At 36.9% G+C, this 17462-nt stretch overlaps 1 protein-coding gene across 4 annotated transcripts in view; it reads right to left on the bottom strand.

Moving 5' to 3' along the window:
* LOC135211097 (apoptosis-resistant E3 ubiquitin protein ligase 1-like) overlaps positions 1-17462 on the bottom strand; it is a 572118-nt gene that overhangs the window by 67565 nt on the left and 487091 nt on the right. For all 4 annotated transcript variants that reach the window (XM_064244179.1, XM_064244178.1, XM_064244180.1 and 1 more), the window contains 4 exons: positions 15523-15710; positions 10565-10645; positions 9997-10153; positions 4826-4995 (listed from right to left, as the gene is read on the bottom strand). In XM_064244179.1, the coding sequence (XP_064100249.1) occupies positions 4826-4995; positions 9997-10153; positions 10565-10645; positions 15523-15710 (596 nt within the window). The remainder of the gene's footprint in view (positions 1-4825; positions 4996-9996; positions 10154-10564; positions 10646-15522; positions 15711-17462) is intronic.

The following is a 17462-nucleotide window of genomic DNA, read 5'->3' as shown; positions in this document are numbered from 1 at the left end:
CACTGGGTGTTGCTTGGCATAGGCTAAACTGGGTGTTCTTTGACTTAGGGTAGCCTATATTTGACTCTGTTGAGTCTTAGTTTACACGAATTCCTACTAAAATTTAATCTAGGATAAACCAGTCTTTCTTTAAATTGCACCTGACCTTGTTGCTCACAACTCCTACCTAAAATGCAGACTTAATATTGCAACTGAAAGTCATCCAGAGACAGAAGTCAAATACCTGTTGCAGTGAACTTATTGCCGAGTTTATCTGTTTACCATAGTAAGTTCGTCCAATAAAAGACAGATGCATCCACGGCACGCTGCCTCATTATGCCATATAAGTTTTATGGTCCAGTTCAAAAATGAAACAATGGAACCACAAAAAACCCTCATGTCCAAGTGATATACAGGAAGGAAGCTCGGGAGTCGGGAGAGCGAGTCGCCACCTCGGACTACCGGGGTCGATGTCTTCACGTCATGACATCACATCGAACAGGCCTCCTCACTCAGTGGCCTTGTTAATATCCTGTTGATGAGGAGAGATACAGCATTGGCTAGATTGAGCCGTACTATAGATTTGGACTCCCTTTAGCAATTTGGAATGGGGATATCTTAGAGTTGCAATTGCTATTACCAAAAGGTATACTAGAAGCTGCAATTGATATAAGAAGGATGGATACTAATGATAGATAATTCTAGGGAATTAAGACAACAACAACAAACACCAAAAAAGAGACTAGTGAAACATAATCCCTCCCCTAGGTCAACAAGACCCTCTTCTCCAAAGAAATTAGCTCATCGGCCCTTTCACAATAGACCCAATAGAGGAAGGGGTATTAGGGGCAGAGGGAGAGGCTCGAGACAATAGACCGGGCACCTCTCACCACTCAACACACCAGTGAGGGGATGCTTGGCAAATCATTGGAGGGTGTGGCAGAGATTCAGAGCAGAACAGTGGGTAGTGGATGTACTCAGAGTCAGGTATCTGAGCCCATTCATCTTTACTCCACCCCTGACAGAACAACCATTACCACACCTCTCTTAACTCAGAAATCTCAAGAAATTCCTTATCCTGCAAGAAGTAAAGATGATGGAGAAGGGAGCTGTAGAGCAAGTAACACTTCCTTCAAGTGGATTTTACAGCTGTATTTTCCTTGTCCCCAAGGCCAATGGAGATTGGAGGACAGTTAAAGATCTGTCGACATTGAATCTGTTCATAAAGAAATCGAGATTCAAAATGGTGACCCCAAGGATAGTTCTAGCAGCAATCAGGGACAAAGATTTTATGCTAACAATAGACTTGAAGGATGCATACTTCCAGATCCCAATCCATCAGTCTTCTAGGAAATTTCTCTGCTTCAGTCTTGCAGAGAGGGTTTTCCAATTCAGAGTTCTGTGCTTCAGATTGACAATGTCTCCTCATGTATTTACATGAGTATTCACTCTCGTGTCAACATGGGAGCAAGTTCAGGGGATCAGGTTAATAAGATACCTGGATAACTAGCTGGTGATAGCAAAGTCCCGAGAAAAATTACTTCAGGGCAGGGATATCCTTCTCCAGTTTTGTCACAGCTTAGGCATTGTGATAAATCAAAAGTCGAGTTTGGACCCCAGTCAGAGGCTGGTCTATTTAGTATGATTATAGACACATAAAGGCCAAAGCTTTCCCTTCAGACCAGAGGGTAGAGAAATGCAAACAAGTAGTGAATGCCTTCAGTAAAGCATTGGCACGTAGTCCTAGGAATCCTAAGTTCATTGGAGGAGTTAGTGCCACATGGGAGACTATATCTTTGGTCCTTACAATGGAGGATGAAAGTTTTGGTCACCAACTGTAGATCACCCACAGGAGCACATTCCCTTGTCAACAGAGGTGAGAAAAGATCTACTGTGGTGATTGCAGGACACCAATCTGACAGAGGGAGTTCCCCTTCAGCAACCCTCTAAGAATCTCATGCTATTCTCAGATGTGTCGCTCAAAGGTTGGGGTGCTCACATGGAGGAACTGATGATTTCAGGGAAGTGGAATTACAAGGACAGGGAACTCCATATAAACGTGCTAGAATTAAAAGCAGCTTTTCTAGCACTACAGGAGTTCTGAAAGAGAGTGAAGGAACAATCAGTGGTACTGATGTCAGACAACACCACAGTAGTAGCTTATGTAAACAAGCAGGGAGGACTGGTTATTTCGTCAGTTACACCTGATGACAGTTCAACTTCAACAGTGGGTTGTAGAGAACTTAGTAGACATCAGAGCCAGATATATTCCAGGAAAAAGGAATGTAACAGCCGACAAATTGAGCCGCAGGGACCAGATTCTAGGAACAGCGTGGTCCTTACATCAAGAGGTGGTAGATATAATGTTCATTTTGTGGGAAAGGCCAATCCTAAACCTGTTCTCGATGAAGTACAACAAAAAGTTGGAGGTATATTCTTCGGTAGTCCCAGACACGGAAGCAGTAGCAGAAGATGCTCTACAACACCCATGAGACAATCTGGATGTATACACATTTCCTCCGTTTTGCCTGATCCGTCAGGTTCTGAACAAGGTGATGCGGTCTAAGACACTCAAGATGACTCTGGTAGCCTAACAGTAGCTGAAGGCAGAATGGTTCCCAGGCCTGTTGGAATTTCAAATACATGTTCCGAGAGAACTACCTTCATGGAACAACCTACTGTGTAAACCAATCTTGGAGAGGTACCGCCAGTTGGTGCAGTCCCTATCACTTCACAGGTGGAGACTGTCAAGTACCTGCTGTGAGCGAGAGGGTTTTCTGAGAAGGCAGCATCACAGATGGCAGGATATATCAGGTCATCGACAGCTGTGTACCAGGGAAAATGGTCTGTGTACTGTGATTGGTGTCATAGAGGGAGTCTTTCTCCACTCAGAACCACTATTCAACAGTTAGCAGATTTTCTGATATATCTCAGAACAGAAAAACATCTGTCTGTATCTGCCATAAATGGGTACAGGGCTGCACTGGCTTTGGTTTTGCGAATGAAAGGTGTGGACATTTCCTCTTGTTAATAAAGAGTGAGCAGTCCTGTTCCCTGAAGGAACTAAAAACTCCTGATTGGGATTTAGCCATGGTACTGAGTAGCCTGACAAAACCCCCATATGAACCATTGCGGCAGTCCACAGATAAAAGCTTGACCCTGAAAGCAGTCTTCTTGTTGGCTTTGGCCTCGACCAACAGGGTAGGGGAGCTACATGGTCCGTCATGTCCTGAAACATTCCAGAGGTTGGAAGTCTATGGTCTTCAAATTTATTCCAAAATTTGTAGCCAAAACTCAAAACCCATCAGCAGTAGATGACAAATTTGCCTCCTTCTCGATACCTTCTTTGGGAGAATTTGTGGATGATGACCCTCAAGAAATGATGTTATGTCCTGTCAGGGTACTACGAGCTTACTTAAAAAGAACTTGACATTTCAGACTGGGAGAACTAGAGCTCATGACATCAGGGGCCTGAGTGCTTCTTTGGCATTCAAGGAAAATATGTCTGTGGAGAGGATTTTGAAAGATGTTGACCATAGATCCTTGGACAATTTTCCTTGGGTCCAGTGGTGGCTGCTCAAAAAGTAGTAGCTCATCCAGTACCCCTGGTGGGTTAGTTAGTATCTAGTCTAAGATGAAGGTATGAAAGTAGAATGAGTGAGATGACTGGTCTCTCTTCTTTCCTGCATTTTCAATCTACTTCTTTACCTACGGGAAGTAAGAGGGAGTATACTAACATAAGCTGGAACAGACTAGATACAGGTGAGTGAGACAGTCATGCTGTTAAGGTAATCAATAGCACAGGATGCTTTTCAGTAGCAACACACCCCTCTCGGTAGCAGGGAGAGAGTGGGGTGATAATAAATCCACATACAGGAACTTGAGATTCTTACGAGAACAGATAGCTCTCCATCTTCCATAAATGCAAGAAGTTATGGTATTGTATAAAACACCCAGAGAGGGAACCCAATAGATTCTCACATATCTTTGGTACTGAGGTTGTAGTCCATTACCTTAGAATATGGTTAATAAAAAATGGTTGAAAGGTGGCAAACTCCCAGTCAGTTAAAGAGACTTACCTCCCATCAATAAGTAAGTCTACCCTAATGTTAAGACCGAAGGTTTGTTTCATATATGAACAAATGACAAATTTTCAATCATAGCTAACAAACCTAAGGTCTTGACATATAAAGGCCCACCTTGAACCAGCCCTCTAACAGTCTAAATTGACTTGGAAAAGTAACTGATAGGTCACAGGATGCCCAAGGCATTGTGATAACTACCAATACCCTGTGACCAGGTACAGATGCCAATAGTGCCTGACTCACACAAGCATTTTTTTTTTTATTAATTCTACTGGATTTCCAGCTGGTGCTAGTATATATCCTAATGGTAAGACCTCAGGTTTGTTAGTTATGAGAAATACAAATTGATACAAAATTCGTTATTTTATTACCTTGATCAATTTATTTCATAATGCGAATCTTTTCATGCACGTTGGTGGTTGCTGCACCAAGGCTGAGGCTAGCCTATTGATAAACATCACTTAGAATTCAAGGTTTGACTTTTAGAATGGTACTATAAGATGACCCTCATTTTTAGGGGTGAATTTTAGGACATAAATGTCATCTTATACGAGGAAATATACCGTATACATGTATTATCTACTTCCACAACACTATAGGTTATTATATTTGCTCCTGAATATTACAGGTTGTGAATGAAAATAAATAATAAAAGCAAAAGACAGCCAAAATAATACTTCATTCTACAAACAACTGTCCTAAAAATATACCAACAATTAATGACTAACAATCAATACATACACCTTCCATCCTCCACTTACTTCGACGATATTGATGGAATAGTTTTCTGTGTCCGCTTGACCTGGTGGAAATGAGCAGACATTGTGATACTGGTCACGAGGTTCAATAAGGATGTGGTGGGGCTGATTAGCAGTGCAAACAACTGTAGAACTATGTTGCACCATTACAGTCTTACTTGGATCTGGAGGGCCTGAAATTTAAAGTTTTGCAAAATTACAATGCACTACTACAAAGAAAATATCAAAACTATACAATAGTCCAAGAGATGAGGGCTATTTATAAAAAAAAAAAGTACCATATGTTTTGATACTTGAACTGGAAAGAGTGTACTCTGGGGCATTGGAAATGGGTAATATTAGGTTTTACTAGTGGTGGGTGTGGTCAGTGTTAGTCATTTTCCACTCTTTGGCACCATCTGCAGTCACATAAAAATTGTAGGGTGGAGTAAACATTAAAGGTCATATCTAACAAAATATTTAATGAAAATTAATGAAATTTGCATCAAACTATTGCCAGTAATTTGTTTACCAATGATATACTTGAAACTGAAACTGGAAAATTCTTGTGTTCAGTAGTGATCAAAAGGTCACATGACCTAAAATAATTGAAAAAAAAGGACATATCATTAATCATTGGTCTTCCATGGACCAGAATAGATTTTGAAACAGAAAGAAAGCATTGTGATTTAAACCTTGGTTATATAGGCAGCTTTTTAAATAATATTGGAATTAAATATTATAACAAATGGTCATGACAAATTTTTAAATATCAACTAATTTGGCAAACTAAGAGATTCAAATATGTTTCTAACATAAACCTTCATTGTATAAAAAATTGTCAGGCAATGATTCACTAAGAGATAAAACATGTTTCAAATAAAAATTGAAATGATTATTGAAAATAAAGTCTTAATCTTCATCAGATGATGCAGCATACAATTGCAGATCATCATTGTCAGTGTCACTGTCATCATTTAGACTAATGCTATCTGGTGTCTGGGAACCCTCAAACCAAACTACTTGAAGTTTGTTATCTTTAATTGTCCAACCAAACCCATCAGGCCCATAGGACAATGGCTTAGAAAGTGTGGCATTCTTCCAGAGCATTGCTGTATAGTTTGTGCGGTATAGTTTTTGTGCGAGTACTGCTTTTACAAGGAGGCAGACAACAAAGATCACAAAATTTAAATTTCTCCATAGGTTGGCCATTCTTTGATGGTGCATTAAGTTTCCTAAAAATGTGATATCGTGCAAAGTTGACATAATTCAGATTTTATACTCCATACATGGCACAAACAAACCCCTCAGTTATTGGAACTACCAGAAAATTTGTATCTAACGTGCTAAGAGTTACCAAGTTCGCCTCAGGCTGTTACAAATCACGTCTTTTTATGATAAATCAAATGGCCTTGTTTTTCCTTTCCTCAAGAATGATGCAGTATAATCACAGCCAGTAAACGCAAGGAAACTTGGTAGTGCACCACATACACATGGTGTCAAATCAGATGCTAAGAGCAAAGATGCCTGTGAACTGTCATGCATTGTCTGAGCTCTTTCTTGCATCCATCCACATAAGAGCACTGATTTGTGATGCATAATACAGGAGTAAACTAAATATATCAGTATCATCACTCCTAACAGCTACAGTTTTAGTTGACTCAGAATAAAGTCGAGTGACAGTTTACATGGAATATTATTTTTTCCTGCATTCCTAAGTGGACTTCATGTCCTTCCAGTATAGAAGCTTAGTCTGAAGACATCCATTTTCTTGATAGGAAGTTCAATAGCTCAGTTTTGAATGTGCTTAATTGCAATGCGCTGCAGAAGTCAGCTGGTCTTCGCTGAGATGGTTGTGTAATTCTGTGTATTGTATGGGAATCTCCACGTTTTTCATCTTCTTGTCCCTTAATGGATGGCCATTCTCCATAAGTGTCACATACAAGGTGCACTTGTGAAGCAAAGGAACAAGCTTTTGAGAGAATGGTCTTAGCTAAGTCACACTATGTAACAGGGAGACTGGAAAGTGTGTACACAAGGAACATAGTATCAATCATATACACTAAAGAGAGGACTTAGCAGTCTTATTCATTGTTCCATCGAGATGACTGAGTAAGAAAGGTACTGGGGTTAGAGGGTATGAAAGGACTTTTGCCAAATCCATGTTCTGTGAAGCGGCTAAACACAAAAGTCATCCAAACAAATCTCTGGTGCATATCATTTCCTTAATCCGTTGATCCCTCCCAGTTTATTTAATTTTGACAGCATCATCGGCTAAGTTTTTAATCTTACGGCACTTGAGTGGCTTTTCAAACCTTTCAGGATTGTCTTTACACTCATTCACAAACTCATGATACCACTGGGCACCTTTTTCAGCGATCTGGAGTAAAAAAAAATTTTACCTCACGTAATGCTGCCCTTCCTGTGGTTCAGCAATAAAGCTGGTCATCAGCTAAAGAAAAGGGATTTAGTGTAGTATCTTCTATCTGCTTCATTATGTTAACTGAATTTTGACAAGGATGGTTGGCGATTGTATGGTACAATTACTTGCTCTGGAGCTTCATATTTTCTTCTTCTCTTGGTTGGCTTTTCAGAAGACAATTCTTTTTCATTCATGACACACATTCTTCTAAAATAACTGGAGTCGGAATTTTGTTCCGGTAACAAATACCAACCATATCATGGAGTGTGTCTTTTCCTGATAGTGCATCAGTCAGCTCATCATTATTGTCCCAAGCAAGCTCAATTGACAAATCTGGCTTTTGCAACAGCATGTCAGAAATCAGTTTATCTTCCTCTGATATGTTTGATGCAAGTTCAGTCTCAATGGTTTCTGCAGTATGATAGCATATCGAATTTCCAAGACAGTTTAATATCTCAATAACTCTCCTACTCCCTGTCAAACTTTTCATCCCTATTCCCATACATAAATGTTTTGAAGGTTTTCTTTTACCTTTCCTCACACGAAAGAGAGCAGAATAAAATTCACAATTGATCAATGACACCTCTTTTCCTTTAGTTTTTCTGCAAACTTAACTGCAGAAAATGCATACTGGTGGTAAACATCCTGGGACCTTACTGCTTAATTGTTACCAGACAGTGATGTGCTTAACTCCCACACATTGTGCATCTTATAATAGAAAAGTGTGATCAGACCAGGAATAAGGTCTTTGTCTGCAATGATGAGCTCCAACAAGAGAAGAGGGGATTTCCTCTTCAAAAGGTTTTCATTCTTGGCCAAGAATGAAGAGCCAGGAGAAAACAACAGGTGATGGCTAGAAGTGTGGGTGATGAAACCTTGTCTCCATCTCAGTGAGCAGAGTTCTCTAACCCAGGATCCTGGTGTCAAGAGCAAATACATTGCAGTTGCATTAGGCTACTGAACTGAGATGACAAATTGAAAAATCTTATTCAGGGACCAAACAAAAAGGAAACTGAAAACTCTGTTATATATTTGAAATAAAGCCAAACCCATAAAACAAGGAAACTTGTAAGTCTTATTTGTTGCAGTTACAAGGGCTTTCTTCTCTTGCCTAACCACAATTTCCATATTGACTGATATTGCCACAAAGATTGTCTGTAGTTTTTGCAGTAAGTATCTAATGATTGTCAGTGAATAATCTTCATGGCAGACTAGACTTAGCAATCCACACATGAACTTCACAGCTCAGAAAGGAATATGCGTAGTTGACTTTCCCTACTGTTGTCTCAGACAGAACAGTGGCCAGCAACAGAATTGATTTCAGACAGAACAGTGGACAGCAACAGGATTGACTTGCAATAGAGCAAACCAATGACTGTTAGGCCAATCTGCAGCTATTGAATAGGCAATTTTTTGAAATTAAGAAATTTGTTCAAAACCTTTTACATCTTGGGTAACAGAGTTTTTATCAGATTCATAAGAAAACAGACAGCTGAATATAACATTTTTTAAGAACACTAACAGAATTGATCAAATCATGTGTAATGTACATACGTACGTAAATTTATATTCAATGGGAAATTTTACTCTTAATATTTTGGTATGGCAATGGGTAAGCCTTGTAATTTGTATATGAACATTTTTTAAGTCAAAATACTATTAAACAAATCATCTCCTGAAATGTAGTATGGTTCAGACATAGTGACAGTATAATTTGTACATGGCCAGGGAATGAAAATGTAAATAACTTCTTTGAAAAGTTAAATGAATTAGTGCCATTAATAAAATTCACTACAGAAACAGAAAAGGATGGTTGCCTAACCTGTTTGGATTTCCTAATAGTACAGAGAACTAGTAATGAGCCTAAATACAGTGTTTACAGACATTCCACTAATATTTCTGTCAATGTGCAATTTTCTTCAGATCAAGATAATCAAGTTATGAAATTAGTGTTCATATGCACTACACATATGATGAAAGATTAGGAATACAAGTGGGAAATTAAAATATCCAGACTATGTACTATTAGATAATGCAGTAACTTCAGTCGAGATACATGCTGCTCTACTAGTCTTTGTGACAGGAGTTCTGAGATAAAAAAGATATCTCTAATACTGATATTTGTTTTTCTAAGTAGTTTCTTTTAATTAGTAGAATAAGTCTACATCAGTTTAGTAAACTCTGGGTCTAGCTTTTTCTGATGTCCCTCAACGACTGGTGTTATTATGTTGTTTTCCTAAATAGCTGTGTGACAAAAACGCTGTCAAGTCAACTATAAAATATACCTATCATGTAAAAAAGTGAAGGCAGTTGAAATCCTGTAACATCAGAGAAAGATTCAAATGGGTTGAAAGGGTGAACATGTGGCAAAACAAAGACAGACTATGATCAAAATGAGTGTTCAAGTGTTCTGGTCCTATAAAGATGCTGGCAGAGTACAACTTGATGGATAAAATGGTTTACACTTTGATTACTAATAAAGCTGGCAAATTCATTTACTGGCATTGAAAACTATTCATAAACCACTTTCTAGCAGCATGAATTTTAAGAGCGCTACACATATAAATATCCAATTTCACTGAGTGGGGCTATGAACCTAAAGCACTAATTATAAAATAGTTCCTCATGAGGCAAACATGACAGAACTGTAATATCTCTGTTTGTTTAAGGCAAGAAGTCTTAATAACATTATTTTTCACAAAAATGATAAGATGCCATTAATCAAGTTAAATTGATCCATTATAAAGACCAAAAATATCTTAAGATACCCCACCTGGTAAAAAATTCTTGATGAATGGACTTCCTCGGATGTGTTGATTGGCAAGAAGGATGGATACCTTGTACTGTCCGGCTTGTCTTGCAGTAAATTTGCATCGTGCTGTGTTGATCTCTGCCTCCCCTGTTCCCCCAAGTTCAGTGACTACACTAACCTGAAAGTGGGATTCAGCATCAGAGTACATATCTCCTTAGCTCCAACAAGCAATTTAGATCACACTAATTAAATAGTATAAATTAAACTCCACTCAACAAGTAGGGTTTTTGCAAATATGATGTGCATTGTAAAATATTGTAAAATATAACTGTTTCTGTATCAGAACTTACCCTTGCAATTTAATCTGTATAATAAGTGCAATTTTAAAAAACAGCTACTTCATACAGTTAAAAATACAAGAATAAAAACTATTGCTGTACTTACAAAATAACATAAAAAAGAAGTTTTTTTTACATACAGATTAAACTGCGAGTGTATTTCCTCATTCAGGTGAATTATATTACAACAGAAGTGACAGCTTACAATATGAAGTAACATCCACTTTAAATACTATCCATGCCACACCTACCTTATGGATTCCCTGTGTTATCTCAACAAGAACACCATCAGCATCACTAATGGGGTATGGACGACCATTCCGCTGGTAAAACTGAAAAAGCAACCAGAAATTGATGTAAACTTTCATGCTACATAGCAACAAATAATGTACTTTGATAAAAAAAAAACAAAAAAAAATAAAAACAAACAAGAATATCACCCTAATTGTCAAAACTTCACAAATTTTTCCTTTATCTATGAGAGAATCTTTGTATGTATACAAAAAAAAATACTATACAAGACAAATATAAGTGGATGGTCTATGTGAAGAAATCAAAATTCAATACAAAAAAATACTATACAAGACAAACACAAGTGGATGGTCTATGTGAAGAAATCAAAATTCACTATGTTCCCATTACTAATTTCCTCAACATAAAATAAAAATAAAAAGATGGCTTAAGAGTATAGGCACCATATAATAAAATAATGATGCAAGACTTGACTTCATAATTCACTTAAAATAATAATTCTGATGTGTAGAACACTATAAGAATAGCATATAAACAAATACCCTCATTCAGATTAATGAGAATCATTCCCAAGTCATTCACATCGATGGCCTCGGTTTAATGTCTTTGGTCAGTATCCAAGAAATTAATTCCAATGAGACCCTTTGTTATAAGGAGTTAAAATTCTACTTACACTAAATAAACTTTCAAGAGAAAGTGAGATTTTGTGCAGCAGTTCGAAAATACTTGTTACACAGTGAATTTTTTCCTTTGAATTACAAACAATTTTACCGTCAGACATGGAGGGTGTGGTTTTTATTTGGTTGTTTACTTCTGCATGTCTATCTGTTAGTAGGAAATGTATTATTACTGATGAAAGGATTTTGACATTTGGCCAAACCATTCTCTGGAGGCTATTGCCTCAAAAATGGATAAATTGTAAAATCAATTCCATAATAATCAGGAATATCAAGTTTGACCTTTAAATGCCAAATGTCTAGGCCACATATTTTTTGTATTTCATTTTGGCAGGCTACACATGTGTGTTATCAATTTCATATCAATAAACCCATAAAGGTCACAAGTTATGAGACCAAGATGCAGATAACTGTAATGCCAGCTCACATAAAACTTTTAAAATGAAATGGTTAAATGTAAGAGATTACCTTGCAATTGCTTTGCCAGAGGTTTGCAATCTCTGGCTGCTATTTTTTATAACTGCTTAAAACAATTTACAATTTTTACAGTGCATCAGACACATCCACTTACTCGTGGTCTGCATAATCCAAACAATCAATTTACTCTATTAACTAAGGATTCCAAACTCTGGAATGTATATATTTTGGATTACTATGACCTATGCTATTGGAAAAAATAGTGGATCACGGTAAGTTTGTTAAACAAGTTAATTTTAGCTTTGCAATTATTTGTTTAAAAATTCATTTGTCTTTTGTTCTTTGTGCTGCTCTCTCAAAAAAAAAAAAAAGAATAAAGAATACAATACAGTAACAGGGAGAACAACACAACTTGGAGTTGGAACCATGGGAAGAACTAAATGAGGATACTAATCAGAAAACAACGGACCCTGAGACATTAAGTACTGTTAGTGGCTTGGCGGTCTCGTTTTGATGCTTATTTATCACAACATTCACTACTTTCTCTTTAAACATTATCAGTTATATCATTTTGTAAAGCAAAACAAGACGTGAAAAGTTTCATTTTTCCACCTAAAACTGATGCTACCAATGCACATCACATACAGTTAATCCAACATTACAACACCTTTCTCTAATTTCATGACTATGCTGTGTGTGTGTGTGTGTGTGTGTGTGTGGTGTGTGTGTATTTAATGCACGCATCTGAGTCAGGCACCTCTTGATCTTATAATTTCTTCTCATCATTCTTTGGATGTTAGTGTTTTCCTTTGTCAGTTCATAAATGAAGCCAGGAACTAGCTTTTGATGCTTATTCTAAGTATATCCATATTATATAATCTTTACTCTCACCAATTTATGCATTACAATTTTTCCTACGGTGATATCTGTTGAGATGCGTTAAACACCCTTTCAATCATAAATACGCTGGTTTAATGTTTAATCTTTAGACTGACAATTACAATGTAATTATAATTATACATATAACAACCAAACAAAGACCATAGGCCTGATGCCAACAGCTTTGGGTGATGTCTGGAAACACCTATAATTATTATTCACATTCAGAACACCAGCGAAGCACTTCAGAAAGTCAAGAAATTGCAAAAAGCCTTCACAGAGCATAATTGTAGGGTGAGGTGGGTGAATACTGACTGAGGGGGAACACTGACTGAATGCTCTGGTATTAAAACTATTTCCAATTTCGTGCCAAAACTCATCACAAACACAGCAACCATCTCAGTGAACAACTCAAAAGTAACAGGTTTATGCCATCACATCCTCTGTGTTTATCGGATAAGAAAATTGATTTTTTGGATGTCTGTTGTAATTTTTAATGCTGCTCATATAGTGTCTCACTTCCATGAATATGGTGTAATTGTTTCTAGTTAAGTTTCATTACGACAATTAGCCATATTGACATGTTATTGAGTGAAATGAAGTGTGTCCTTTCGAAGTGGCTGCCACGGTATTGCTTAAAAAATTTTTTTTTAAATATGGTGCGGGGGAGTCCTGACTATAAACGTGGGGAAACATCGACCGCCAACACAGATGTGTGGAATTATGAATATTTTCAAATATTTTTAAAGTTTTGAATATTTTGAAATTTTGAATACTATTTTGAAATTTTGAATATTTTTGAAATTCATAACAAAAAGGGAGACAGTGTTTTTTGTGTATAAAGTTGGAGGTGATATTTATGAATTATGATGCAATATCAGTGTCATTATGCTAAAAAAGGAAACTTTTATTGGGTGGGTTCAACTTTACACATTCATATGTCTAATGTCATGAAGTCTTTCTGATCTAGCCTACTGCCTTCTTGGAAGCCTGGTCATCAGTGTCATTATGCTAAAATCAGAAAATTTGGTTTTTTGGAGGATTCCCCCACCCCCTTGGTCGGTGTTTCTCCGCGTTTTCAGAGCATCGACTAGGTCCCAAAAAATTTTTAACTGCAAAATATGACACTTATTCTGTCGTCACAGACGCCTTCAACGGGGTAGCTAGGTGTGACCTATGGGTCGGCTCCCCGTATTTAGGGTCTTTTGATGAGGAAAAGGCTAATTGGAGGGGTTGCTGTGGTAGTGTTTAACACTCGCCCCAGTTTTATACCGACACCTTTTATATAGGTGAGCGAGTCAGAAGCTTCTGACATGTCCAATTTAGCAGTTCTCTGGTATTATAGCAATATTTTACTAGAAATAGTGCTAAAGCAGACATATTTTCACTGGGCGACACGGCTTCCTCGCCCAGAAATAGATTTTTCCTACGTCAAAATCCCTTTATGAATACACCAAAGGTGGGCCATGTTGTGCAGTTTGTTTTGGAAAGAGTGTGCAATCTCTCAGTACAAAATGGATTTTTTAGGCAATTTTTTTCTACTAATAGGTCAGTATTTCCCCACCTCACCATATATTATTATTATAATTTAATACAAAGAGATAATAAAACCAATAACACTGCTCAATACAAGACATAACTCTGACAAGGACACTTTATGGCGAATATGAAAAATCATACTGTGAATGCATAGTAATAACCACCATAAATAAGGCTGAAGCGTACGGCATGAGTTCCTGGGTTTATTTTTCAATCAAAAGTTAATCATTTGGAGGGTGACTTGAAGCTTTCCACCTATGTTCCTTAAGCTCTGTTTACACGTACTCGAGATATCATGTCAAAACAGAACGACATACGAACACAACTTTCTGCCTACTGCATTGCTGCAGTAAGGTAACTCAGAAATGAATTCATAAACATTTAAGAAATGATTTAGTACTGTAAAACTCATAAATGACGGTAAAAACAGATCATTCTTGATTATGCCCTAAAGGAAGGTAAGTTCGCCTAAAGCCTCAATGGACAAGACACACCAAGATTTGCAAACGTAAGTTATATAATACGATGACATAGCTCCTACAGAAAGCAGTATGGATACTTGGTTAATTAAGTAAGACATAATTGAAAGGCAGGTTTTCCTGTTGTTTGCAAATGCTTTCATTACATTTTTCCAATAACAGATTGCTTGATCATTGTGGGGAAATAATGTTGGACAATCTCACTTGCTTTCACTGGGCCATATACTTTCAAAATAACTTTCAAAATAAAAATTTAAGTTATTTTAGAAAGGAAATGAAATTCTCAGATTTGTTAGACAAGCCATACTTCAGAGATCGGCAACTTCACTACACTAAAATTAGTTACACAAGGCCTTACATTTCTGCGCACACATATACAAACGTTAGGAAGGTAAACGAAACTCCACAAAGGTTCAGACACTATTTTTCCTACTTTACCCTTCCAAATGGGGACAACAAGCCCTAATTAATATTATGAATTGTTCTGCTATATTCATTTTTTAATGAATTAATGAAAATTAATAATTTAATGAAAAAACAAAGCCCAGAGAATGATTATGAGGCGCATATAATTATTCAGTGCTTCAAAATACAAACTAAATTTGTCAAATTATAAAGAATTCTTTACACAATAACTGACTACTTAATTTTGTCACAGGAAAACTTGACACCGCTAACACTAACTGATTAAAAAATTCTCCAGTAATCCAAATTCATGTGGTATGTAAATATTCATAATTTATAACCAACATACATTTAAAAAAATACTTCCTTTGCTGATTAATATATTTTCAAAAACCGTCAACTGGTATTGTATTTTTCAATATAGAAAAAAGGTGATTCTAAACGTCAACTTTATTTTTTATCATTGTAATTGTTTTCAACAGAATTTCGTGAACTATTTCCAATAATATTGGAAAAATGCTAAGACTTTTTTTACACTGGACCAATGACTGAAAAGCTTACCTGCACTGTGAATGCAACAGTCGTTCCGACAGCAGATGGGTCTTCCCATTGGAAGTTAGTGGTACAGCGTTGTGGGTGGAGATATTTGCCCGTGAAGAGGTGGAGGAGGCCAGGCTTGGGTGCCGACCGGCGCGTCATCACCCACCACCAGCCCCACCCACTTACCAGACCCCCCACCAAACATAACACTGCAAGGGAAAAAATAAAAGCAATTACACAACAGAAGTCAAAGAGGCGCATTTCGTAAGGGCAGCTGACAAAGTACACAAAGCAAATTATGTATGTATGTATGAATGATGTATGTATGCATATATATACACACACATATATATACATATATATTATATATACATAATATATATTATATATATATATATATATATATATATATATATCACTAATTATTACTTATATACTGGATCCACTACAAAATCTCATACCCAAACCCCAGTTACTACAGAAATATACAATAAGGGTTCCTTTTTCCAAGATGATGGCATATAATCAGTTAAGAATAATGATGCAGGGCAATCATTGGTTATTTTAAAATTATAGGGAAAAATGAATCACATTCCAGCAATTGATTTTGAATATTAATGATCTCAATACAGGATGAAAGGAAGTTAATTTCCTTCACCGATTCTTGCCTAGTAAACATCAAGAACTTATGTTTTAATGGAAAACTACTCCAGGTTCAGCTTCTTATTGAATATGTGTATATGTCTACACACATATACACACACACACACACATATATATATATATATAATTATATATATATGCTGTATAAACTTGTACACAAATATTGCTGAATATTGAATAGCCTGTACATGAAATCTGATAATAAACACTATTTGCTCCTTAATATCTGTGAATATAACAGCCTTGCATATATGTAATAAAACATTGTAAAGTAAAAAAAAAAAATGTACAAAACGTACATCAAATTGCTTGTCTTCATCATTATCACCATCTCAACTTAAGCTGGCCACTGGCCAATTCAGAGCAAGTCCTAACCAGTTATGATATGAACCGTTTAATACAGAAACAACAGGAAACTCGTTAAAAACACTGACCTCGGGTAGGGATTAAGCTAAGCCCAAGAAAAGAAGAAAAGTTATGCATTCATGCCATTCAATGTATAATTTTTTATATATTTCCAACTGTGCATCTATTAAAATTCAAACAGACACACGCTTTAGATTTAGAATTATCACCATTTGCTTTAGTAAGCATCACAACCAGTTTTTACTTAAGCCATGGTATTTTTGTGATCTTTATTCTGGTAGGACAAGGCATCCAAAGCCAGGTTTTCTGGAGAAGATTAGTCTACGATATATCCCATTACACAAGGTTATAAAGGGCTGTTCTACGGCTAGGTAGGGCTCCCTAGGATATATCCATTTATTCAACACTACGGGGGTTCCAAGGGGCCTAATTAATGCCTTCCCTTAAGGTACAATGCAACTAGGGAGGTTGGGGTAAGATGAATCCATGAAATTAACGCGTTTTGGTCCTTGCTGGAGGTCGAGAAAATAACGGGTTAATGCAGAATTCATGATGGAAATGAAGGTTATTATCATCAGAACCTAAGTAGAGAACCAATTTCATCATATAGCCTACAGCGGTATATTATATTCTACAAAGTCTACCACGATTTCGAGAATGTTGCCAATAAACGACGGCCAGGAGCTGGGTAGTAGCATCACCCACTCTCAAGACTTCCTTACAGATTGATCTTCTGCCACTAACGACATCTCCAAAGCTATTACATTAATAAACATTGTTGCCCGGCATTATGAACACATCTACAAGCCTTTCATCACGACAAAGCAAAACTTGATTCTGAGAATGAGGAACATTATTGCCTAAAAGCCGTAAAGTCCATTACCTCCTTTCTTGGAATAACTTGAACATTACAGTTGATCAAATGACTTGAA

The sequence above is a fragment of the Macrobrachium nipponense genome, chromosome 4 (genome assembly GCF_015104395.2).
Source record: "Macrobrachium nipponense isolate FS-2020 chromosome 4, ASM1510439v2, whole genome shotgun sequence".
In the NCBI taxonomy this organism is placed as follows: Eukaryota; Metazoa; Arthropoda; class Malacostraca; order Decapoda; family Palaemonidae; genus Macrobrachium; species Macrobrachium nipponense.
The sequence above is the reverse complement of the archived record's forward strand: the minus strand, read 5'-3'. Positions and strand labels throughout refer to the sequence as shown.